A 23161-nucleotide genomic window follows, 5' to 3' on the forward strand; every position below is an offset into this window, starting at 1 on the left:
GCTGAGACCATGGTCAAGTCCCTTCCTATCCTCTGAGGAGGTCACTGAGAACAGTGGTCCTCCCGTTTTGCTTCACCTGGGAACACGGTGTAGATAAGGCAGTCTTACCTACAACTTACCTGTAAGGCTCTTGGGCTCAAAGATGGAGGACAGGGCCTTCCCCACTCTGAAGTTCATTCAATAATTTACTAAACACTGGGTGGGTCAAATCAACCTTTTCAGTTGACATGACTTCTGAGGCCCTTGCAACTCTGAAACCACAGCTCATGACCTTTGAGTCCTCACTGCTTGACAACTGGAAATTAATGTTTAGTCACCTGGCCTTGGCACTAAGCCCAAAGAAGACAGATCCACAAGAGTTTGGCCAAGTCTAAGAAGAGCTTCCTGTCTGCTTGAGCACAGACTCTGCTTAAAACCTAGGTCAAAGCCATTTCTTCTATGTGGCACCTAAAGGTCTTCATGCTATTCTCCCCTCCCCTAGCTACCAATCTACCTTCCCACAGCAGCTGTGGGTCCACAGTTCATGGGCCTGCTGCTAAGAGTGCCCCTCTTATCTGTCTGCCCATCTGTGGGCCACTCCCAGTTCAGGGTTCACTCCAGAGCCTCCCCAGCTATTGGCACAAGGACATATACTGTGTATGTGCCTGTCTGTGCCTTTTACCTGTAGTACCCCTGGACTTGGCGCTGGACAGGGCACAGGTGTCCAGTAAACACCAAGTAGAGAGGAGCGTGAAGGGGGAAAGACAGAAAGAGACATGGAATTTCTCCAATGATTCCTCTCCCCCGCCCCCGCTTCCCTGCACTCCTGCCAGTTGAGCTCCAGTCTCTGTTCCCTGTGCTTTCCCACTCCCACACTACTCCTGTGACCGGGGTGCCCTTCAACACTGCCATCCTTAGGACATCTTCTCTATTCTCCCTGGATCTCCATGGCATCATGTCTCATGTGACACAGATCACTTTCTACTAGAAGTCAGGCCAATGGGCTCTGGAGTCAGACTTGCCTAAAGAGAACCCCAGCTCCTGCAGGTACTAGCTGTGACTCAGGCAGGCTACCTAACCCACAAATCCACTTCCTCATCTATAAGGTGGAAGTCACACTTGCAAGGCCCACTAGAGTTATATATACATACATAAGGCCCTGCAGAGTATTTAACACACTGCAGGCCTACATCAGCTGCAATTAGTGTGTTCCTTGTCTGAAACTTCCTTCAGGGAATTCTCTGAAGACCCGGGGTTCGATCCCTAGTCAAGGAAATAAGTAAGATCCCACAAGCCACAAGGCATAGTTAAAAAAATTTTTAAAGTAAGTTTCCCCTTCAGACTATGCAGTCCTAGAGGGCAGTGTCCTTACAGCTCAGCTTAGTGTCCTGGTTACCTAACTAAGCTCCTCTGATCTCTAGGCTTCCCAGGGGGAGAGTCATGGAGACTTCATGAATGGAAGAAGGTCCCCAGGACCTCTGCTTCAATCCTAGCTCTCTCTCACTTTTCCTGTTTTGCATGTTGGGGTTCCACCTAAGTACTCCCATGACAAAAGGCCCTGCTGCTAAAAGAAAGTTTGAAAGTGCTGGTCTTGAAGCTAGTTGCGCCCTCATGAATCTTGTTGGAGGTGAGGGGGACTCGCAGTGGAAAAGGGACATGGGTTTGATGAATGAATCAGAGACCAGGAGCTGGTTGGTGGGGCAGGGCTGAAAGGCGCACTCAAGGCTTTACAGTCAGAACGTGTTATAGAGGCTGCAGGGGGAGGGGCAAAGGCCAGATCTTGGGAAGAAAAGGGCTCCCTGTCTCCAGTGTCTGTTGACCCCGGCCACTTCCCTCACCAGACTCAAAGCCTTGCGGGGGAGCCCGCCAGGTGGTCAAGGGCAGGCAGGAGAAGGGACAGTGAGGGGAGAAAGTGTTCCTGGGGTACAGAATCCTTGACCGCAGGGTCCAAAGGCTCAGGGCCAGCCACCAGGAAGCTGTGCATGCCTACAGCCCGTGCTCCCTTGTAATCACATTGGTAACTGTCCCCAATATGGGCTGCCACCGTCGGTTCCACCTGAGCAAGGTGCAAGGCCTCATGGAAAATACGGGGGTCGGGCTTGGGCCAGCCGGCAGCCTCAGATGTCAGCACAAAGTCGAAGTGTTCCCGCAGGCCAACACCTTTCAGGATGTCCTCTAGTCGTCGGTCAAAGTTGGAGACCACTGCCAGCCTCAGGCCTCGTTTTCGGCACCCCCTAAGGGTGGCCTCAGCCCCCTCCAACACCTGCCAGGTGCTAGGACTGCTGAAGTCCTTATACAGCTGCTCAGCGATGGGGGCCACAGCCTGGGCATCCCGAACACCAGCCTGGTGGAAGGTCTGTTGGACCAAATCCAGCCACCACTGGCGGGAGGTGAGGCCGTGGCTCAGGCCATAGTTGGGGAATCTCTGGCTCTGAGCCTTGTACGCCTGCCTGAAGGCCTGTCCCAGGGCTGTGGCTTCCACCTCCAGCCCGTGGGCCCGGGCCTTAGTGGCATATTCCACTCCCACGGGGTGGCGGAGCCTGAGCAGCGTGTCCTTCACGTCCCACGTCAGCAGTCGTAACTGTAGCCGGTGCGCCATGGGTCTGCAGGAGGGGGGCCAGTCCACCCTAGGTTGGCCCCTTCCTCAGGTCCCAGGAGGTTGAGCTGGACAAGACCACCCTCACCCAACCTGATGGTCTTCTCTTTCTGAGCTTCGTGGGTTAGACCTGCTGGCACTTAGGTAATGGCTTCACAGCAGAAAATTCTGGAATGAGAAAGCAAGTGAAGTGGAAGTTCAGGCTTTGGAGTTAGAGATAGACTGGGTTCAAATTCTGATGCTGCCAACTCACTGTGAGACCCAGAGTGTCTCTGAGGCTCTGTCTCCTCATGTGTAAGGAGAGCAGAGTGACTCAACCTCACATGACTGCTGCACCAAATGAGATTTCTCCGTTCCTTCCACCTATTATGTGCTATATGCTTGGAGAGGGACAGACCTGTAGCCCTCGTGACAGTCACAGGCATTAAAGAACAGGGGATACAGCTATCAGACAAAGAAGGAAGGCAGCAGGTACCATGAGGATATCAGTCCAGAAACCTGATTTAGACTTTGTTGGCGGGGAGCTTCCTAAGCAAGTGTAGTTTCAGTGACAATTTGAGAAGGTCGAATCAGCAGACGTGCTGTGTGTGCAAAGTCACTCAGTTGTGTCCAACTCTTTGAGACACCATGGACTGTAGCCTACCAGGCTCCTCTGTCCATGGGGATTCTCCAGGCAAGAATAAGGGAGTGGGTTGCCATGACCTCCTCCAGGGGATCTTCCCAACCCAGGGATCAAACCCAGGTCTCCTGCATTGCAGGCAGATTCTTTACCATCAGAGCCTCCGGGGAAGCCCAGGGCCTTGTAGGTCAAGATAAGGAAACAATTATTTCGACTGCTATTACTATTGTTGGGAATGTGAAAAACAGTAAAGTCTTAGCAAACCATCTGACCAACCCCTTAGTCAAGGGGGAAGACTGAGCCAGAGAGGGATAGATATTTGCCTAAGGTCACAGCCAGTCAGCAGCACTGCCAGGACTAGAACCCAAACCTCCAGATCCTCTGGTCAGTACTTCCTTCCACTGCTCAGACGTACTTGGAGTATTCAAGAATCTGATTTTGGTGAACCTCTACAGCTCAGCGTAAAAGACAGGACACAGCAGCCTGGTCCTACCCGTCTTAAAACCTCCCTGAGCCCCAGATATAACACCCGCCTGGGTGGAGAGCCAGTGACAGGTTCCTGACTCAGTGCACAGAAAACAAATTTCTCAGCCTAACGTCTATAGGCTGGAGGCAGATTCTTGCCCTAGAGCCGATTCCAGACACCCAACCTGTTCAGTAGAAACCTAAGGGGCCAGAGTTCAAAGTGCAGCTAAGTCGTTGCTGAGGGACAGACCAGGCTGGTGAATCTGGGGCCAACCCTTAAAGGAAGTTTGGCAACGAAATTTCAGTCAGTCTGGAACTTTAGGGGGACCCTTCCAAAGATATTCCCACGTGGCAGGTGGGTAGATGAAGGCCCAGAGAGGATCGAGAACTCGTCCAGAGTCAGGCAGTGAACCACTGGCACAGCATTTTCCATTTCTGGAAGCCGGAGTTGGGGCTTCTGGCTGCCGGCTTAAATTGCTCACCTCCCTCCCCATTTCCAGGACTCGATGGCGGCAAATTCCAGGTAGCCTGCCCTAGCCTGACCTATCTACGCCTGAGGTATGCAGCGGGACCTGTGGCGCCAGCCCCCGGGCCCACGACCTACCTGCCTCACGGGGAAGTAGGTCAGGAAGGAAGCTGCAGCCCCACGGCCGCTAGGGAGAAGGTAGAAGCCGCAGACGCTCAGCGGCGCCCCTTTTCTCGCGAATCCTAGCCCTCCTCCTGGCCCTCCGTCTCTTCCCGCGCCGGCCCCGCCCCGCCCCGCCCCGCCCCGCCCCCTCCGCTTCCTTCTCCTCTCTTTGCCTCACCACGCCTCCCCGCCTCCGCCGCCTCTCACCGCCCCTCCTCCTCCGCCTCCTCCGCCTCCTCCGCCTCCTCCGCCTCCTCCGCCTCCTCCGCTTCCTCCGCCTCCGCCGCCTGTCTCCGCCCGGCCTCCTCCACCTCTACTCGCACCCCGCCTGTCTCCGCCCCGCCTCCCCCGCTTCTTCCGGCCCTCCGCCCCCGCCTCACCGCCCCGCCCTCCCGCCTCTCTTCGCCCCACATCCTCCGCCTCCACCGCCTCTCCGCCCCGCCTCCTCCACTTCTCCCCGCCTCCTGCCTGTCACCGTCCTGCCTCCTCCTCTTCTTATGCCTCTCCGCCCCGCCTCTTCCACTTCTCCCCGCCCCTCCGCCCCTCCGCCTCTCCCCGCCCCGTCCCTCCACCTCTCCCCGCCCACGCCGCTTCTCCTCTGCTGCTTCTCCGCTCGCTCAGGCGGCACCTTCACCTCACTGTATCTGGTGCTCTAGTCACCAGCCCTCACCATCCTTCGCTGCCCTCCTCTTCCCTTCCATGACCTTCTCTGTCCCTTCGTAAAACCCCACAGCCTCTCGGTTCCAGGTCCCGCACCGCACCAATCAGCTTGCTCGCTTTAGGCCCTCCTTGCTCCCTGCGTGCCCCTGGCCTCCCCATCCTCGCCCAGACGGCCTCGTGGTTCCTCTCTGTGCTTTCCCCGCTCATTCCGCTCCCCCACCGAAGTTCCTTCTCCGCCAGCCGTGGTTTCGGAGCCCCCCTTCCCCCAGGTGCCCAGGCTGATTGGGAGGAGGGGATTTCTGTCCTGGTCTGGCTTGGTGAGTGCTGGGTAAACTTGGGCAAGGTGCTTACCCTCTCTGGTCTGAGTCCCCAATCGGTACTCGGAGAGAATTGCTTTCTGTTGAAAACTTGTCTTAACCCAAGACAATTTGCAGAGGGTAGAGTCCTCTGTAGAAACCTTTTTTTTCTTTTGATGAAAAGAGAAGTCAAAATCTTAGGTGTCTGTGGACTGCAGGGATGCCTGATAGAAATACAGTTTTGGAGGAAAGAGAAAGCATAGCTTTATTTCTTTGCATGTCAGAGAGCATGCAGCAGGCTAATGCCTCGGATAATGTTTGCCCTTCCCTGGGGAAAAGGGAGAGGTCTTATAGTCTAGGCTTTACTCAGGGGTATGTGATACGATTCAAGGCAGTGACAATCTTGCATTCTCTTTTATGCAAAGTTTTAAAATGGCCATAACATTGAGTCTGGTCGTCAAAGAGGTTATTGGCTGGTAACCTTTTTGAAATGAAAAATGCCAAAGGAGTTAAAAGGGTGTGTAGGGGAAAAGAATGCCAGGTGCAGGATAGAATTCACAGTCAGAGAGTGATTAAGGAATTAAATTTGTGAAGGAAGTCTAGTTGCGTGCACTAGAAACAGCTAGAGTAAAACTAGGATTGCTGGACTCTTCCAGGCCTGTTCTTGGGGGTTTTATAGCTGTTTACTCATTCCTTCATTTCCCTTGCTTGGTAGCAGTAAAAAACCCCACTTTTCCATTTCTGTTTAACAAATTCCCCACTGCTGGTTCATTTCTTCCATTTTGGTGGACGAAGGGAATCAGGCGTTGTTCTCATCTGGCTGAGGATAAAATTTCAGTGTCATTCCACTTGACGAACATCAGCTGTTTGGCCCAGGAGCCCATCTATCTCCTACTTCAAAAGTAGTCATGTTTATCTCAAAAATCTTTAAAAATACAAAGCAACAGCCCAACAGCCCATTCACTCACTAACTGCTTATTGAGGGCACTAACTTTGTGCTGACCTTCTCTGCTCTGTCTGACACCCTGTTCTTCACTGAGAATATATACACTGAGAAACAAGACAAGGTTTTTGCCTTCAAGGAACAGGGGCAGGCAGAAAAAAATCAAGTAAATAAACAAGATTTCACAGGTGCTAAGAGCTATAGAGGTAGAAAACAGTGGTTTCATGAACAGTGACAGGGGACTTCTTTGGATGAACCAGTTAGGAGGGGAGCAAAGATCTGAAGGGCAACCAAGCAAAGATTAAGGATAAGTACAGCTGAGCAAGAGCAATGGCCTCTCTATTGTCCAACCACTTCCCAGGGATTGCTGCAGTTTGGGTTTTTATGCTAACAGACCATGTTCTAGGAGCACACAAACATGCATGATTTTATTCCTTTCCTCCCTCCACTTCTTTTTTGTTTTATAAAAACAAAACATTCCTCTGTATTCCAAGGCAGCTCTGTTGATTTTATTCAGAACTGCCTCACCCTCACTGGTCTCAGGCCTGGGAGGAAATACAAAGTTCAGAGTCACAGACCTTGGCCGCCAAGGGAGAGCTTGACTCAGGTAAGTTTTTCAGCAGAGAAGGGAGCCTTGAGAATCAACAGGAAAGCCAATGATAAGTCCTGCTATTTTGAAATAAAATTTTTTTTTAAAATTAGCCAGTTCAAAAATAGGTCCATGTCATAGATACAGTTTCCTTCCTAAGGCAGATGACAGGAATTCCTAGACGGTTTCATTCTTTCATCTCCCGTGTGGATTCTGGCCTAGTGATTGCTTCTGGAGACACCTGGCATGTCACAATACTGGCTGTATTTTTTAAAACAATTTTTTTTTTTTTTTGGTTGCACCATGCAGCAGCATATGGGATCTAGTTCCCCAACCAAGGACTGAATCCGGGACCCCTGTAATGGGAGCCTGGAGTCTTATCGCTGGACTGCCAGGAGAGACTCTCTATGGACATTCCGTTATTTGGCTGTGCCAGGTCTTCGTTGTGGCACTCAAGATCTTTGCTGTGGCATGGGTGATCTTTAGTTGTGGCATGTAGGATATAGCTCCCTGACCAGCAGTCAAACTTGGCCTCCCTGTGTTGGGAGTGCAGAGTCTTAGCCAGTGGACCACCATGGTAGTGCCCTCTATGGATATCCTTGAACACACGTTTTGGTCACATGCATCCATATTTCTGTTGGGTAAATCCCTAGATGAAGAATCACTAGGCCATAGGTATGTGTATGTCGTTTCAGTAGATGGGGCCAGTTTTCTGAAATGGTTGTACCAATCATGCTAGAGAGTTCAACTTGCTCCACATTCTCAAAAATTGGCAGTCTATGTTTTTTTAAATTTTTGGCATTTTGATGGATATATGGTGGTATCTCATTATGGTTTTGATTTTCTCTAAGTAGTGAAGATAATACTTTTTCATGTATATTGGCCAAGTTTTCACTTACATGAATAACACATGAATATATTCTTCTTAGACATAATACATGAAGACAAAAATGTACTTGAAGCTAAGGCAATGCATAAAAGATAGTCCTAAGCAATCTCTCACCTCTACACCTTGCAGTCCCTCTAGTTTTGAGCACTGGGCTTGAAGTTAGGAGATATGGATCCAGCCTTGGTCTAACACTGGCTTGTGTGAATTTGAACAAGTCCCCTCTCTGAGTCTGTCTCTCATCTATTGAATTAGAGTGCTTAACCTGATGGTCTCTAAGGACTTCTTTGATATTCTGGCCATTGTGTCTGTCATTACAAAAACTCCATGTGGGGGGATGGCCATTTGCCCCCATATCCATCTCTCCATCTTCCTTAGTAATTGAATCTCCAAGTTTTAGCTGAGCACAGGGCTGCCCCACCAGACTCTTTTCCAGCCTTTCTTACACAACTAGGTGTAGCCATGGGACTAAGTTCAGACAAGGGCAAGTGACGTGTGCAACTTTCGGGTTGTGCCCTTGTGAAGAAGTGTTATGCCCTCTACTTGCTCGTCTCCTCTTTCTGCTGACTGAAAGAGGGCCCGATGGTTGGAACTGGATCCACCAACTGTGATCATGAGATGGAAGCCAAGATGCGTTGATGACAGAACAAGGCAGGAGCAATGATCCCCCACACCATATAGCTGATCATATAGCCCAGACTACTCAGAAACACATTTCCACCTTAAGCTATCATTATTTTGGCTTTTGTTATAATTACTGAACATGAACCCTGACTAATACAGAGTAACTGGGGAATGACTTTAAATCTGATGTCAGAGCAGATTTTTCTGAGGCTGTGACATTTAAACCAAGATCTTAACAATGAAAAAGGAGAACGCTGTTAAGAGTTTAGGTAAAAAGCATTCCAGGCAAAGGGGACAACCACAGGTGCAAAAGCTGAGATCCTACCAGCCTTACATCTCCTTGTCACATCTCCCATGCCATTATTCACAGGGACTAAACTGAGGCTGGTCGTGTGACCCGAGCAGGACCAATCAGAGACCTCCAGAGATCTGCTATGTGAATACTGGGATAGAAAGGATGAAGGACCATCTTCCCTGGTGGCTCAGATGGTAAAGAATCTGCCTGCAGTGCAGGAGACCCAAGTTTGATCCCTGGATCAGGAAGATCCCCTGAAGGGCACGGCAATCCACTCCAGTATACTTGCCTGGAGACTTCATGGACAGAGGAGCCTGGCAGGCTACAGTCCATGGCATCGCAGAGTCAAGACATGACTGAGAGACTTTCACAGACAAGGACCTTGCTGCTGTCAAGTGGCAAAAACCCATATTAGAATAAAAAAAAGCTGAGGCAAACACAGATGACGATAGGAAGGGATACAGGCTTCCAGGAGAGACTGTATCTGTCACTTGCCACCAAGAGCGCCCAGAACAAGGCCGAATATGGGGTGCTGCAAGTGACAGGCCCTAATGTGTGGAATTGGCAGAGTCCACACAGGGCAAGGTCAGGACTCCCCTTTCCCTAGTTGGGAAGTCGGTTGTAAAATGTCTGGTTTAAATGCTTGTTGTTTGGGGGGACCTCAACCATATGCCCACTGAGGTATTTTGAGGGACCTTAGTGAAATGAAAAGTGAGGATGAGGGAATGTGTTGGTTATTTGTGGTGGTCTGTGGGATGCCGCATTAAGGGACAAGCTACCATCCAAGCAGGCAGGTCTTGAGAGGGAAATAAGAAAATCATATTGTGTTGAGAGAGGCCCTTAATGCTTACCAGATACCTGGAAATCTGAGAATAATAAGCCTCGCTGCTTGTGAGAGCCGAGTTCTCTGCCCAAGGATAAAATTATGGTACCTCAGGTGCTAAGTCCTGACTCCAGAGGGCGCCCCTCACATAGACCATATGCCTGAAGGCAGCTCAGCCCCTGGATGTGCCCCGTTACTAGAACTACCAAGAGCATCAGTGTTAGAGCTATAATTTTGTTACTGTTTATTGGGAGGTGGTACGGCCGAGTAGGGATGGCCTTCGAGTTGGGCTATGTGATTTCAAATCCCAGCTCTGCTGTTTTTGGTGACTGGGGTTCTAGACCCAGTTCTGCCACAAACTGGTTGAGCGGCCTTGAGAGTCATATAATAACTAACAGACAGAGCTTCTTCACTGCAAACCCACGCTAAATTTAGGGATTCCCTTTCCAAGCTTTCTCACCTCAGTCAATGGCCTGCCTATCAGCCACCCAGGAGCTCAAGCCAAGTTCGCCCTTGACCTCTCACCTAAGTCCTAAATCTTCTCTTCTCCACCCCCACGGTCACACTCAGTCTAGGCCACACTTCTTACTTGTGCTTTGCCACAGTGCTGTCAAGATGCTTCTATAAACTCAAAGTCCAACTAAAAATCTTAACTTTGTACTGTGTTTTCCAAGTCTCCTGTAAACGTGTTATCATATTTTCATAATTTAGAAAATAAAAAAGATTAAAAAAAAAAAACATTAAAAACCTTTTGTGTGTTCCAGCCACCCCAGCCGTCCAGCTCACTTTGGCCCCGGGATCCCTTCTGCTGGGAATGATCGTTCCTAAACATGTGTCAGCTTGGCTACTTGCTTTCTAGGTCTGGGTCTAAATGTAAGACCTCAGGGAGGTGTTTTCGGATCCTTCATACCAGGTCATACCTGGTGGCCTTCCAGCGCCTGTCACTACCTCAGTGGTAACAGGTCTGCCCACTGATTCTCCTCAGGGAGCCCCATCATCACTCTGCTCAATGTTAGCTCCTGGGGGCTCGGGACACAGTTATTTGCTTCCTGAGAATGGTTTGTACCTAAAGGGCGTGTCTGCCTCCCATCTCCTTGCGCCTAGAACAGAGCTGGGCCCCCTCTCAGCTTGGCAATGATGAGTGTGGGATGACCTTGAAGAATGTTCCCTTCCACACTAATCAGAAACGAGTTCAGGGCCAGGGAGCACAGAAACGAAGGTGGTGCAAGGTTCTGGCATGGTCCAAACTCAGACCTGTCAGTGGCTCATCGCTCATGTTTTCGGTCTCAAGGTGATTCTTCACATCCCAAAAGCTGAGCACAGGATGAGGTGGCCACAGCTCTGTGGAAGAGCACCAGGAGTCAGAGGGGAGCTGCCTCTAACTCAGGTATTTCTAAATTTTAAAATAGATTATACTGCTTTAACATCCAAAATAGTCTTGCTTTGGCTCTAGAGCTGGGATTCTCTGTCACTCTGCAGACAGGCGGGTGGACTTACAAACTTGCCCCTCCTTAGCTGGGCCTGAACTTTCACCTGGGGGCGGGGAACGTGACATCACATCCTCTTAGAAGAACCAATAGAGACCTGTTTCTCAAGCCAGAAACCCATGAAGGCATCTTGGTCCTTGCCTCAATTCTCCAACAGGAAAACGTTGGCAAAGCTTGCTTATTTGGTCTTCAGAATGTATCCTGAGCACATTCTGCTTCTTTGCTCTCCACTGCCACAACCTTGGTCCAGGTCACTGGCATGGTTCCCTGGGGTCTGCAGCAGCCTCCCAACCAGGCTGGTTCTGGCTCGCCCCTCCATTTTTTTTCACAGCAGCAGAATGGGGGAAATTGGAACACATTAACGCCTGGTTAAGACCCTTTAGATGGCTTTCTATCAGATGCAAAATAGAAACCAAGCTTCCTAGAAGTGTGGGATCTACCTTTCCAACCTCTGGTGCTGTCATCCACCTTCTTCTTCATCTGGTTCCCACGATGGGGTTCCTGCTATTGCAGGAACCTGCACACTCTGCCGTCCTTCTCGCAGCTTCTGACTTCCGCTTCCCTCTCCTCTTGTTAAAGGCCTTTCCTTGCCCCTCAATCTCAGGAAGGGCTTCTCAGGCGAGGCCCCTCATCTGTTATTCTGTCTCAGACCCCTTCTTTCCCTGGAAGCACTATTACCATCTGTAACTGCCTTATGTCTGTTTTCTTGTTGGCTTGCTTTCTGTCACCCTGGTTCCCTTGTGCAGATTCCACGCAGAGACAAGCTGAAGTCTGTCCTGCTATATATCCCCAGGACCCAGTATTGTGAGTGGGCACAAAGCAGACCTTCTCAAGAAATATCTCTGCAATAAAGAGTCTTTTTGGTGGTGCCATCGCCAACAGTCAGGAATTCTCTCTTTGCTTCTGAATTTTGATCCTTCGGCAGCGTTCCTGCTTGTTAACAAATTAATTCTTTTCTGCTTGTTAATGAGTAATTCTTCTCTGGGTTTATGGCTCAGAGAACAACAGGAGACCTCAGGCAGCCTGGCAACCACTGGCCTGTGTGGGGATCGCTTTCCAGTGGAATTGCAGCAAATGTCAACTCTAAACCCAGGGTGTCAATCTAGGCCTGTGTGCCCACCTCTGCTGCCAGAGGCCTCCAGCTTTCCAGAGCTTCTTAGGGTCCAAGAATCAACTTCCCTCTCTCCCTTAATGTTCCAAGCCCTTCTCCCAGACCCCACTGAGCTGATGCCATGAGTCCTGGTGGCTTTCCAGCTGAAGCGACCCCAGAGGAAGGAGCGGAGTTGGCAGAGGTGAGCTTCAGGACTGACCCAGAGGAGGGGCTGGGAAGCCTGGGAGAGCCAGTGAGGATGTAGCTGCAAGTGGGATGAGTTGGCAGGCTGGCAGAAACCGCCCAGGGCTTCCAGGCACCCGCCAGCACATAAGCAGGAAGAGGGCAGGAGTGCACAGTTCTAAAAGCATCGTTTACTTTGGTTTTCACTTCTGCAAGGCTCAGGAATAGAAAAGTTCTCGTTCTTGAATCTGGTACACTTTCTCCATCACTCCTTCAGCCACTGCAGTAGCTGAGGTGTGTAGTAGGTGATGATGACATCGGCACCTGTGTGGGGAAAGAAGCAGGCAGCAGGGCAGGGCATCAGCTCGGGAAATACCTTCCGGGAGGTGAGGGCTGGGGTGGGAAGAAGGCTGCTATGAAGAGGCACAGCCCTGGGTGTCACCACCTAGGACCTGAGTCCAGTTCTGGTCAGTCCTAGCTCTATACACTGTGTGACCTTGGGGAGGGCATTTTCTCTTTCTGGGCCTCAGTGTGCCAATGTATAAAATTGCACAGTGGGGGAAAGAGACAAGCTGTGAGTTCCCCCACCACGCCATGTGCCTAACCAACAAAACTAGCTCTCATTTCTGAAATGACATGCGTATGCCAATTACATGCAGCATCTCATTTAATCCCCTCGATGACCACGTGCCATCTCTCTTATCCCCAGTCTACAGATAAGGACACTGAAGTTAGAGAAGTGACTAGCCCAAGGTCTCAAAATCAAAAAGTAACTGAGGGCTCCGCGTGCTTCATTGCTCACCTTCTGCCCTGCAGTTTCATGTCCCTTCCCCAGCCTGTCTGTTTAGGTCAGACATTGGCATTTCCAGATAGGTGACTCCAGGCTGTCCCCTAACTTTATTTCCCTATTTGGGCAAGCTGCCTATCCGTTCCCTGTGGCCCAGGTCAAAACCCCCAACTCCTGCCTGCTCACCTGCTCTGCGGAAGGCAGTCATGACCTCTAGTACAGCAGCCTTGAGATCAAATGCCCCAGCCTGGGCCCCGTGCCACAGCATGGCGAACTCTCCAGAAACGTGGTACACAGCCAGGGGGAGCTCAGGGTGCTGTTGGGGAAGCAGTAGGGGACAGGCAGGTTGAAGTGGCAGGGGGGTGGTTGTGCCTCTGTTGTCCCTTCCTCCCTGCCATGAGACCTGAGTCATTGCTGCTGGCAGCCTGGCCCACTCTTGAGTTGTTCAAAGGCTCCTCTGAGCCCTGGCACAGAGGCCCACAGTGTTTCCCTGGCAGGGATGGGATATGGGAGGTGGGGGAGCGTTCCAGTTCCTGGGCAGATTGCTTCCAACTCTGCGATTCCCTAGATCAAAGGTCCCAGAATCTGTGGACATACTCTCATCTCCCCAGCCCCAACTCTGGCCCTTGTTGCCCAGAAAGAGAAAATGCCTTCCCCAAGGTCACACCGTGTACGGAGCCAGGACTAACCTGATCTGGACTCAGCCTTAGGTGGTGACACCCTTGTCCTCACCTTGTTCTTTACCTCCCGTACGATGTCCAGGTAGGGTGTTCCTGGCTTCACCATGAGCAAGTCCGCTCCCTCCCGAACATCCCGGTCCTAAGAGATGAGGTATGGTGTGGGCAGTGCTTGGGAGGCGAGGCGACAGGGGGTGAGGCTGGGTGGGGCTCACTCACCACCGCGCGGAGGGCCAGGCCTCGTGCTCCAGGTGGCAGCTGGTAGCAGCGGCGATCTCCAAAAGCCGGGCTCGACTGAGCTGCGTCCCTGGGAAGCAGAGACACCAAGGTGGGCTCCAGCTTTGCGCTAGCAGGTCAGGGATTCAACAGCAGACCCTCACCCATCCCTACTCACCGGAAAGGTCCATAGAAACAAGAAGCGAATTTGGCACTATAGCTCATCACTGATACCTACAGGGAGACAACAAGGTCTCGGCTCAGCCAGCCCTTTCCACGTGTCCCAGGGTGAAGTGACAAGGAGAGGAAGGACCCAGGTCCAAAGAAGAGCCTGTGTCCTAGGCCCATTGGAGCTCTGGGCCTTGCTTCATCCACGTGAGGGGCAGACACAGAGGCAGGTCTGGCCCAGGCTCTCTCACCTCCCCACACCCCTCCCCTACCCTGTTGCCGAATCCATGTGCCATCAGAGCTTCCTTGATGGCCTCCACGCGTCCGTCCATCATGTCCGACGGGGCCACCACCTGGCACCCTGAAGGGCAGAGGGTGGCCTTCAGAACTCTGGGATCCTCCCCTATCCACCCTGCCGCCTCCCTGACCTGGGGGTGCTCATCCCTGCTGGAGGCTCACTCACCCGCCTTGGCATAGGCCAGAGCCACCTCTGCCAGCCGCTGGCGGCTCTCCTCAGCTTGGAATGACCCATTCTCACTCAGAAGCCCTGCAGGACAGACAGCTGGGTTTGGGGGAACAGCTCGGGCCTCCACGCATCCCCGGCACAGTGGGAGTGCGGGTGGCCATGGGGCTGGTGGGAGGCGAGAGCTCACCACAGTGACCGTGGGAGGTGTAGGGGCACAGGCACACGTCGCAGGCCACCAGGAGGCTGGGGAAATTCTTGCGCAACAGGCGGATGGCCTCGATAGCCGGGGAGTCCTCGGAGTCGGCTGCGGAGCCCCGCTCATCCTAGCAGCAGGGGAAGGACAACGCAATGTGTCTGTACACTAAGTCTTAGGGAGGCATGGTGGCCTGCTATCAGAGGAGGCCAGCCCACTCCCTCGTGACCACCGCCCCTGGACCAGGAGGCCTGGGGAGGACTATTCCTACTTTGTACAGGAGACCTGACTTGCCCATTCAGAGTTGCAGCCCTGCTTAGCTTCCTGATGCCACATGGCTGCTGTTTCCAGGGCAGGGGCTGTGTTCCTTCACTGATGGTCCCAGGCCACCCATCAGACAGATGAATGCACCCATCAGACAGATGGGCAAGCTGAGGCCCCATGTAGCAGAGGCCGGGACCAGCAGAGCCTGGGACCAGCACCAGGCTGGAGCGAGGGTGTGGTCATTGTGGAACCTCAGCTTATTCACACCCCGCCCCCCAACCCTTTCTTCTGACTCCTCCTCCGACTCATCACCTTGGGAACTCTGCTGGGGACACCGAAGATCAGGACACAGCGTAGGCCCTCCTCCACCAGGGGTTTCAGCATCTCTTCCAGCCGGTTCACACCGTACCTGTGTGCCGAGGCTGAAGTGAGGCAGGGCCTAGGCAAGGGTCCCCCCACCCCTCTGGTCTGTGCCTCTGTTAAGAGTCAAGTTGCAGATGGCATCAGGAGGGCTCAAGTTTCACAGTATAGGGTGGGGCAGGAACACACCCATCAGACAGATGGGCGAAATGGGCAAACCGAGGTCCCATGTGGCAGAGCTGTGGGATTCAGCTTGGAAGACTCCTTCAAGGTTCTGTTACTGAGCTCCCATCTGAACTTCAACTCTCCTCTGCTGTGATGCCTTTGGTGATAGGCACCAGACTGCCTCTTTTGTTGTGGAACAACTCTGCCCCTGAGAAAACCCTTCTGATGGGAAGTCAGCCTCTCCAGATCGTCTCCCTCCTGGGTCTGCATCAGCTTCCTGGCACGTCCACCTGTGAAATCGCTCCCTCCATCATAACCCCGCCCTCCCCAGCCCAGTTCCTACCTGGCCACTCCTGGGAGGCTGGCGATGGGCTGTTTGTCATCAGGAACATCCCTGCAAGAGCCGGGGATGGGCTATGGATTGGTAGCTGTGGGAAGGGCCAGCGGTGAGGGGGTGAGTGGGAGGGATGGTTGGGAACCTGGGAAGGGATATGGAGGCGGAGGTGGTGGGAGGAGGATGGGATCCAGTGTCTGGTTCCCCTGCCTGGCCAAGCCCAGGGCCTGAAATAATAATAGGAACAACAAGAATAACAGTGACAACTAGCAACTGTGCTAGAAGAACAGTACTCATAGGAAGGAATCAAGTGGGTAAGAACCTGGACTCTGAGTCAGAAGGTCCTTGGTTGCTAGCCCAGTCACTTACTGCCTGGGTGACCTTGACCACATGATATTCTCTTTGATCCGTATCCTGGGTGGATTCATTCACTCATTCCACAAGTATATATATATAGGGAATGCACTGTGCAGCTTGTGGGCTTTTAGTTCTCCAAACCGGGTAATGAACCTGGGCCCTTGGCAGTGAAAGCACGGAGTCCTAACTGTTAGACCTCCAAGGAATTCCCCATTCAACAAATATTTATTGAGTACTTATTATGTGTCAGGTACTGTTCTTGGGGCTGGTGATCCAACGGTGAACAAAACAGACAAAAACCCCCGCCCTTGTGGAGATGACATTCTAAGGGATCATATCCATATTTTTCTCATCTGAATACTGTCAGGGTAGAATGAGGTAACATCTATAGGTGCTTAGCCCAGTAGTACCCGGGGTACACTAAGCTCTCAATAAGAGTCAGGTGCTATCATGAATGATGATGACCGCCACCTTTTACATGTACAACCTACAGAAGATCTCAACTTCTGTCTTATGGCACACACTCAGGGTGACAGGCAAGGGTTATTTTTATTTTCCAACAAGGAGGACTGTATTCTTTTCAAGGTTTGTTTTTTTCAAAGATGGTTGTCCTAAACCCATAGGTCACTTCCAACACCTTGAGCTCCAAGCTGACAGTTCACTTTACCCCTTACAACACAGACACCTGCTCTGTTCACACACACACACACCCCCAACTCACCCCCTGTAGATCAGAGACCTGGCTCATTGGGGGACTCACGTGACAAAGATGGGGTAGATGAGGTTGGAGGCGCTGAGGCTGGTGGCGGCTGTCTGCCAGTTCCGGAGCAGTGGGTGGAAGTAGCCGCTATGCAGAACTGACTGAGGATGCATGGTGGGCATGGAGGGCACAGGACAGTCAGCTGGTTGGAATGGAGGTCTCCCAGGGGGTCTGCCGTGTGCTCAGCTTTGGGGGCAATGGGAGGCACATGAGACATGGTCCTTGGTACCAGGAGGTGGTCACATTCCCCCAGGCTCTAACCCAGTGCTACTGGGGTTCATCAGTTCCTGCCAGTCTGCATCAAGATAAGCAGACACATGATAGTAGGCCTTCAGAAACTTCCAGAGCAAGCTGAATCTAATGATATAAAATCTGGATTTGTATTTTACACAGTCTCTCTTTTAAAAAAAACAAACAAAAAACATGTCTCTAATAATTTATTTTCATTGTACTTTATCAAAGAATCAGTCTGGGGTGGACTGGACATGAATTACTATGAGAATTCTTGATCTAGCCACCACTTCAGCTCTGCCTATTCCATGAATGACATCCGTGGGCATGGCAGGAATTTCAGAAAAGTACAGATAAGCAGAAAGAGAAAAATGTCCTGTAATTCTGCCTCTAGGGAAAAGCATTGCTAACCCCTTGACCCATGGACTTATCATGTAGGACACATGTGATAAGTGGACACATGTGATAAGTGGGCACATGTGAACAGGATTCAATGGCACATGTGCACAGGATTAAAAGGACACGTGAACAGGATTAAAAGGACAACACATGTGAACAGGATTAAACGGCAGTGTCCGACAGACAAGACACCCCTGGGAGTGGCCACGGGTGTCCTTTCCAGCCAGACAGCCTCATGTTGCTCCCCAAGCACCTGCCACACTTGGCCACCTTCTGGTTCATTTTCTTTCCCCAGGAGGCTGTGCTCCTCTTTCCACAACTCCCCCAGCCCCAAATCCGACCAGGCCCTCCACGAGACAGTCCCTCCTTCCCTGTCCCTCTGCGCCATCTCCTCTCGCCCAGATCAGTCTCTCTTATATAACAGTCCTCTGTGGACCTATCTTATCTCGTCCCAGTAGGCAGAGCTTCTGCAGGGCAGGGTCCACACTTAGTTCATTTTTGCCTCCCCCATAGCACTCTGCCACACAGTAAATATTTAATCGCATGAAGTACAGTGACAACACGCGCTCAATGCCAAATAACAGGTGTAAGAAGAAAGCTTTGGCATTAAGATGTGCTTCTCGAGCACCTACTATGTACCAGGCCACGGTGGGCACTCGCACACGTGGTTTCTCATCCAGCTGGCACTGCTGTAGTGGGAGGCTGGGCAGACTGAGTGCATCTTGGAGAGGCTGAGCCCACCGCGAACAAGCCAGGACTTTCCCAATGTGAGTCAGGAGGTCAGAAGCTTGTTGGAAGAAGATAGGACTCGAAGTTGGTTTTGCAGGATGAGTGGGTTCAGCTTTATAGAGGGAAATGGGAGAACGTTCCCTCTGGAAGGGAAGGAAGGGGCCAGGGTGGGGCAGGAGGATGGGGTGTGGATGGCTGGGAGGACTGAAGAGGCAATTGAGGATGTGTGTTTGGAGGAGAGGAGCTAGGGGGTGGGTGGGGGGTGGCCAGGATGAGGTCAGGGAAGATTTCTGAGCTGGGGGGGGGGAGGGGCTTGGTCAGAGCCTGGCTTTAGGGAGATCATTCTTGTAGCCTTAGTGGAGCCCAGCCAACTAGGAGTAGAGGAGGACAGAGGCTGTGGGGCTAAAGGGGCGGGAAGGAGGGACCATCCTAAGGCGGCCAAGAGGCAGTCTCTTGGGGCGGATGCTCTAGCTTGCTTGACCTGGAGGACAGCGGAGCCAGTGACAGGCAGGAAGAGGGTGGTGGGGAGCCGAGCTTGCAGAGAGAGGAGGTGGAGAGCTCTGTTTTAGACACTTCCTTTTGGAAGTGCCTAACAGCCAGCTGGGGGGGAAAACAAAGAGCTACCAATCTCTCCTTGTATGAATGGGACCTAGAGGCCCAGAGAGGGGCAGGGACTTACCCAAAGCTGCACAGTCTCCAGGCCTGTTGTGGGAGGGGGGTCCTTCAGTACACTGATGATGCCTTCCCCTCCCTCTGCCCCCCAGTTCTCCAAGGCCCCCTTGGCTTCCTCCCAGCTAGCTCAGGGGCCGGCTTTGTCTGATCCTCCTCCTTGGCGGGGTTGGGGTTATCGGGAGCCACACAGGTTCCACTTCACCGCCACACCCCTGGGGACAGCCACATCATCTGACCCAGGGCAAGCCAGGCCTCCCCAAAGATGGCCCAACCCCCATATGAGCGTTCGTTCAGAAGATACAAAGTCCTGAGCGCTGATTCTGTGCAAGATTTGCTCTCAGGTCTGCCAAGGATTAGCCCAGCTCAGAGAGGTTAAGTCTCTTGCTCAAGACCACACAGCTAGTTAGTGACTGAGCCAGAATGTGAGTGAGTTTGTTGCAGACAATGACTACAGGGTTTAGCCTACTATACCCCATACTACTGATAAACACTTGATTCAGCAGAAGTCTCTCTGCCTATACTATCTCTGCCTTGAGGCTGGAGAGGTGCAGGATATCAGAGGAAAAAATACTGAGGGTGTGTCACGTGCTGAGCACTGCACTAGGTACTTTATACACATATATTATCTCATGTAATTGCAGAAAATTGTCCTAATTTTTAGTGCTAAGAAGACGGAGGCTCAGAGAGGTGAAGTGACTTGCTCAACGTCATTCACATCACATTTTGAAGCTAGGTTCTAACTTACTTTCCAGAGAACAACAACCTTTACGGCCGCTGGCCCCAGGCTTCTGGAATTCAAGACTGCATTCCACTGGTCTCAAATCTGTATCTACTTTAGAAGGCTGCTGAAGGAACAAATGCCTTCAGAAGCAACAGGGCAGGCTGCCTAGGGCCGTGCAGTCCCAATTTACCCAGAGGAGACTGGGGTTTTAAGGGTGGGGGGCAAGGGAGGAGGGTGAGAGTGGTAAGGGGCAGGCCTTACTAGGGCAGTTTCACTTTTATCTGCCTTTTTTTTTTTAATTTTAGGTTTCCGAGAAAGATTTGAGAAATGGTTATTAGTGCTGAAAACATTAAAAGAGTTGAAATCACCAATCCTGTTTAATCCCTCACATTCTGCTGTGGAAGCAGGGTGCAGAAAGCAACAGAAGTTGTTTGATAGCCACGGCAAGTCATGTACCGCTCTGAGCTTGACCTGGCTTCCACTCAAGTGCCCTGTTACCTGCCCACACACAGTCATCCTGTTACATATGAGCTTAATAAACAAACATTTGTGCAGCACCACCCCCTGAGTGTCACAGCCAAATCCAGATGGAAGTTTTGCTTTACCAAAAGACCCTCAAGGACTGGAAGATTTATCACAAACTTGGGAGAGGCCCTTTTCCTAAATTAAGGGAGCCTCTAAGCCACAGCTCAAATCCTGTGACACCACACCAAAGACAAGGGCAAGTCACTATGGGATTCAGAACACATTAGCTTAACTGGCAGGCTGCAGCAGGCAGTGCAGAAAGAACAACATTTCAGGGTCAAACAGTCCCAGGTCTTGTCTGTGTGTGACTCTGGGCAAGGTTGCGGAATCTTCATTTCACAATCTATGAAATGAGAACGATACTATCTAACTTACAAAGCTGCAGAGAAGATCAGAGATAGTGAAGAGGTACATGCCTGGAACAAGGAGCCACACGGTAAACACGTAGCTGCTGCTACTTTTACTGTCATCAGGAGCAGAAGTGAGCTGACTAGACCTCCAGGAGGGTCCTCATAGCTGTGCCCTCTGCACCCAGAAGGGAGAACATTCCCTCAAACCTGGATGGGCCACAGGGTCTTCCAGGATATCGGAAGTGATATCCTGAACCCTTCCAGCAGTTTACATGGTAGAGGAGAAACCATCACCATACTGATGCTTCAGTAGAGGGGTGGGCTACAGGCTGTGGGAGGGACCTGTCTCTTGGGGAATCAAGCATGGATGGCTTCATGGAAGAGGGGACACTGAGGCCTAAGTAAATTTCAGACTGATTGTGAAAATGTCTCCTTCCTTGGAAGGTAACCTCCCCCACCCGAGAGTAACCTAAGTTGGGCCCTAGAGAACCACCACCAGGAGGAACTGAGAAGAGCTGCTGGGTCTGATGCCCCCCGTGTTGTGTTCCTCTGAGGATTCCAGAGGCTACGGTCTTAGCACAAAGGGTTGCAAGCTGCTGCCAGGGAAAGCTGGCTCTGCCACTAGCAGGGCAGGAGACAGTCAGGAGAGCCAGCTAGGTAAAAGGTGCTCAGGGCTGAGAAATCCAAAGCCCCACAAGGGCCTAGTTGGTAGGCAGTTCTGAAAAGGATCTGACTGGCTGCCTGTTTATTCAACCTGCATTTCCTGAATATCTATTCCGGCCTGCCCCACGACTTGGAATGGAGATTAAAGAGAAGGAGACCCAGGCCTTGACTTGACTTTGAAGAGCCCAGTCTCATCTGGGCTTAGATATTTGGAGCTAAAAGGAGAATCTGCCAGTTCCAAACTCCTAGAACATACTGGTTAAGGGGGTTCCTTAAAGCATGCTGATTACATCACTGAAATGATAGTAATTTGGGCTGACACTGGTCCAAGATTGTACAGAGGGTCAACGGGGCTGGAAGGCAGGTCTCCAGCAAAGAATTCTTCAGTGTCCACCATTACCCCTGGAACTTTAAGTACAGATTTCAAAGCAGCCTATCAACAGAGGTGGGCTCCTGGAGAGCTGTGCAAGAATGGGACAGGGGAGGGAAAAGGCAGGACAGTGACTGTGCACCTGGCTGAAGCTGGTAGCACGACGGTCAAGCGTGTGGGTTTTGGAGTTTGTGGATGTGGGTTCAAATTCTGATTCTGTCACTTTTCAGCTGTAAGACCTCAGTTTTCTCATCTGGTAAATAAGAACTTGAACCGACCTCAGTGGGCTGTTATAAGATGGAATGGGCCAGTGAAGATAACGTACAAGCAATCCTAGCACTGAGCGGCTGTTATTGTTTGCACCGCCCTCCCGCATCCTGCGAGGCACCTCCGGCTCTGAACTGAAGGAGAGAGCCCCGGTGGTCTCCAACGGAAAGGACTCCAGAGGAGACTCGATGCCCAGGCCCGGGTCTCTAAGGGCAATAGCCACGCAGAGACCACCCCCAAACCCAAACCTCGCTGCAGCTGAACAGTCTACCTCTAAGAGCCCCAAATAGGGGTCGCACAGTGACTCAGTCCCCAGCTGCACAGCCGGCGCTTGGGGCGTACAGCACAAACTGGGTCTGGGGACACAAGACTTTGGTGCCACAGCCCCCGCCTCCAAGTCCGCCATTTCCCCGAGGCCAGACCCTACTCACCTGCCTCCCTAAGGAGTCCGAGACACGGCTCCCGCCAACGCTGTCGCGGGCTTTAGTCTCCCGGAGGCCACGTGCGGGCGGGGCGGCTCTTTCTGAAGCAGCACTCGCCCCCCCGCCACCGCAGCCCGCCCCCGAAGGCGAGCAGGCCACGCCCGCTACGGGCATTTTGCCTGAGGGCTGGTCCGCTCCGGCCGCGGCCCCTCCTACACGTCAGCAGGCCTGGCCAATCGGGTGTGCCGAAGGGCTGGCTGATTTGCGCATGTGCAGGGAAAGGCCCTAGGGAGCCCACTTGCGGGCCAGGGGTAGTGCTATTCGGTTTGATGGTTTTCTTTAAAGCCCCTCTCTTCCCAGCCTAGCGCTTACTTGGCGCTGGTTGCTTGTTGAAAGAATAATTAGATGTCTAGGACATTAAAACAACACCATCGTGCCTAACACAATAACTAAGTCCACTTTGCGGACTGAGCGTTTCAGAATTGTTGAGTTCAGCAGCAGGCTGCCCTCCAAGTTTTCAGAGAAAAGTTATTCCAGCGTAATTTTTCAGGGCTTACTCTGAGCCATCGTTTGGAAGATGTGATGTGAAAGACATGGGCACTTTGGAAAGGCTTCAAGTCTGATAGGAGCATCAGACCTGTCCATCTATCATGGGTACAAGGAGAGATTTGACCAAAAGTCTGAGGGTGAGTGGGCAAGGTGCAGCAGAGTATATTCAAGGGCAGGAGGGATCTGGTGAGTCTTATGGGGCTTGGGTGAACTGGTAGCATCAGATGAGGGAAATAAGGGTCGAGATCAATACCGTAGCAAAGGAATACCTTTGTAAAAGTGAGACAGGGATTATTGAACAGTTGATTTTGATCTGTGAAGGATGCCAGTGGGTTGTATTACACTTATTTTCA

The 23161-nt window shown here is 51.8% G+C and overlaps 2 protein-coding genes across 3 annotated transcripts; both read right to left on the reverse strand.

Moving 5' to 3' along the window:
* Nucleotides 1281-4429, reverse strand: HDHD3 (haloacid dehalogenase like hydrolase domain containing 3). The gene is made up of 2 exons (XM_005684325.2): nucleotides 4264-4429; nucleotides 1281-2743 (listed from the first exon to the last, which is right to left on the reverse strand). Exon 2 carries the CDS (start codon nucleotides 2576-2578, stop codon nucleotides 1823-1825), a length of 756 nt encoding a protein of 251 aa, XP_005684382.1. The 5' UTR covers nucleotides 2579-2743; nucleotides 4264-4429; the 3' UTR covers nucleotides 1281-1822.
* Nucleotides 11415-22426, reverse strand: ALAD (aminolevulinate dehydratase). 2 transcript variants are annotated; one of them, XM_005684324.3, is made up of 12 exons: nucleotides 22269-22425; nucleotides 16911-17096; nucleotides 15803-15853; nucleotides 15247-15343; nucleotides 14665-14800; nucleotides 14475-14558; nucleotides 14284-14372; nucleotides 14022-14077; nucleotides 13847-13934; nucleotides 13683-13769; nucleotides 13137-13266; nucleotides 11415-12487 (listed from the first exon to the last, which is right to left on the reverse strand). In XM_005684324.3, exons 2-12 carry the CDS (start codon nucleotides 17030-17032, stop codon nucleotides 12429-12431), a joined length of 999 nt encoding a protein of 332 aa, XP_005684381.1. In that variant the 5' UTR covers nucleotides 17033-17096; nucleotides 22269-22425; the 3' UTR covers nucleotides 11415-12428. The 2 variants fall into 2 exon arrangements, with proteins under 2 accessions (XP_005684381.1, XP_013821733.1); XM_013966279.2 differs by lacking the exon at nucleotides 13137-13266 and having other exon boundaries at nucleotides 12333-12487; nucleotides 22269-22426.

This window comes from Capra hircus, chromosome 8, assembly GCF_001704415.2.
Source record: "Capra hircus breed San Clemente chromosome 8, ASM170441v1, whole genome shotgun sequence".
NCBI classification, from domain to species: domain Eukaryota; kingdom Metazoa; phylum Chordata; class Mammalia; order Artiodactyla; family Bovidae; genus Capra; species Capra hircus.

What these genes read in the sequence shown, in the direction of transcription:
- ALAD (XM_005684324.3), bottom strand. Translation starts at nt 17,032, where the DNA reads ATGCCCACCATGCATCCTCAGTCAGTTCTGCATAGCGGCTACTTCCAC. An exon ending in CACATGGATTCGGCAACAGG is followed by an intron (nt 14,078 to 14,283) that starts GTAGGGGAGGGG and finishes GTCTCCCTGTAG; the next exon opens with GTATCAGTGATGAGCTATAG. An exon ending in TGTTTCTATGGACCTTTCCG is followed by an intron (nt 13,935 to 14,021) that starts GTGAGTAGGGAT and finishes TCTGCTTCCCAG; the next exon opens with GGACGCAGCTCAGTCGAGCC.
- HDHD3 (XM_005684325.2), bottom strand. Translation starts at nt 2,578, where the DNA reads ATGGCGCACCGGCTACAGTTACGACTGCTGACGTGGGACGTGAAGGAC.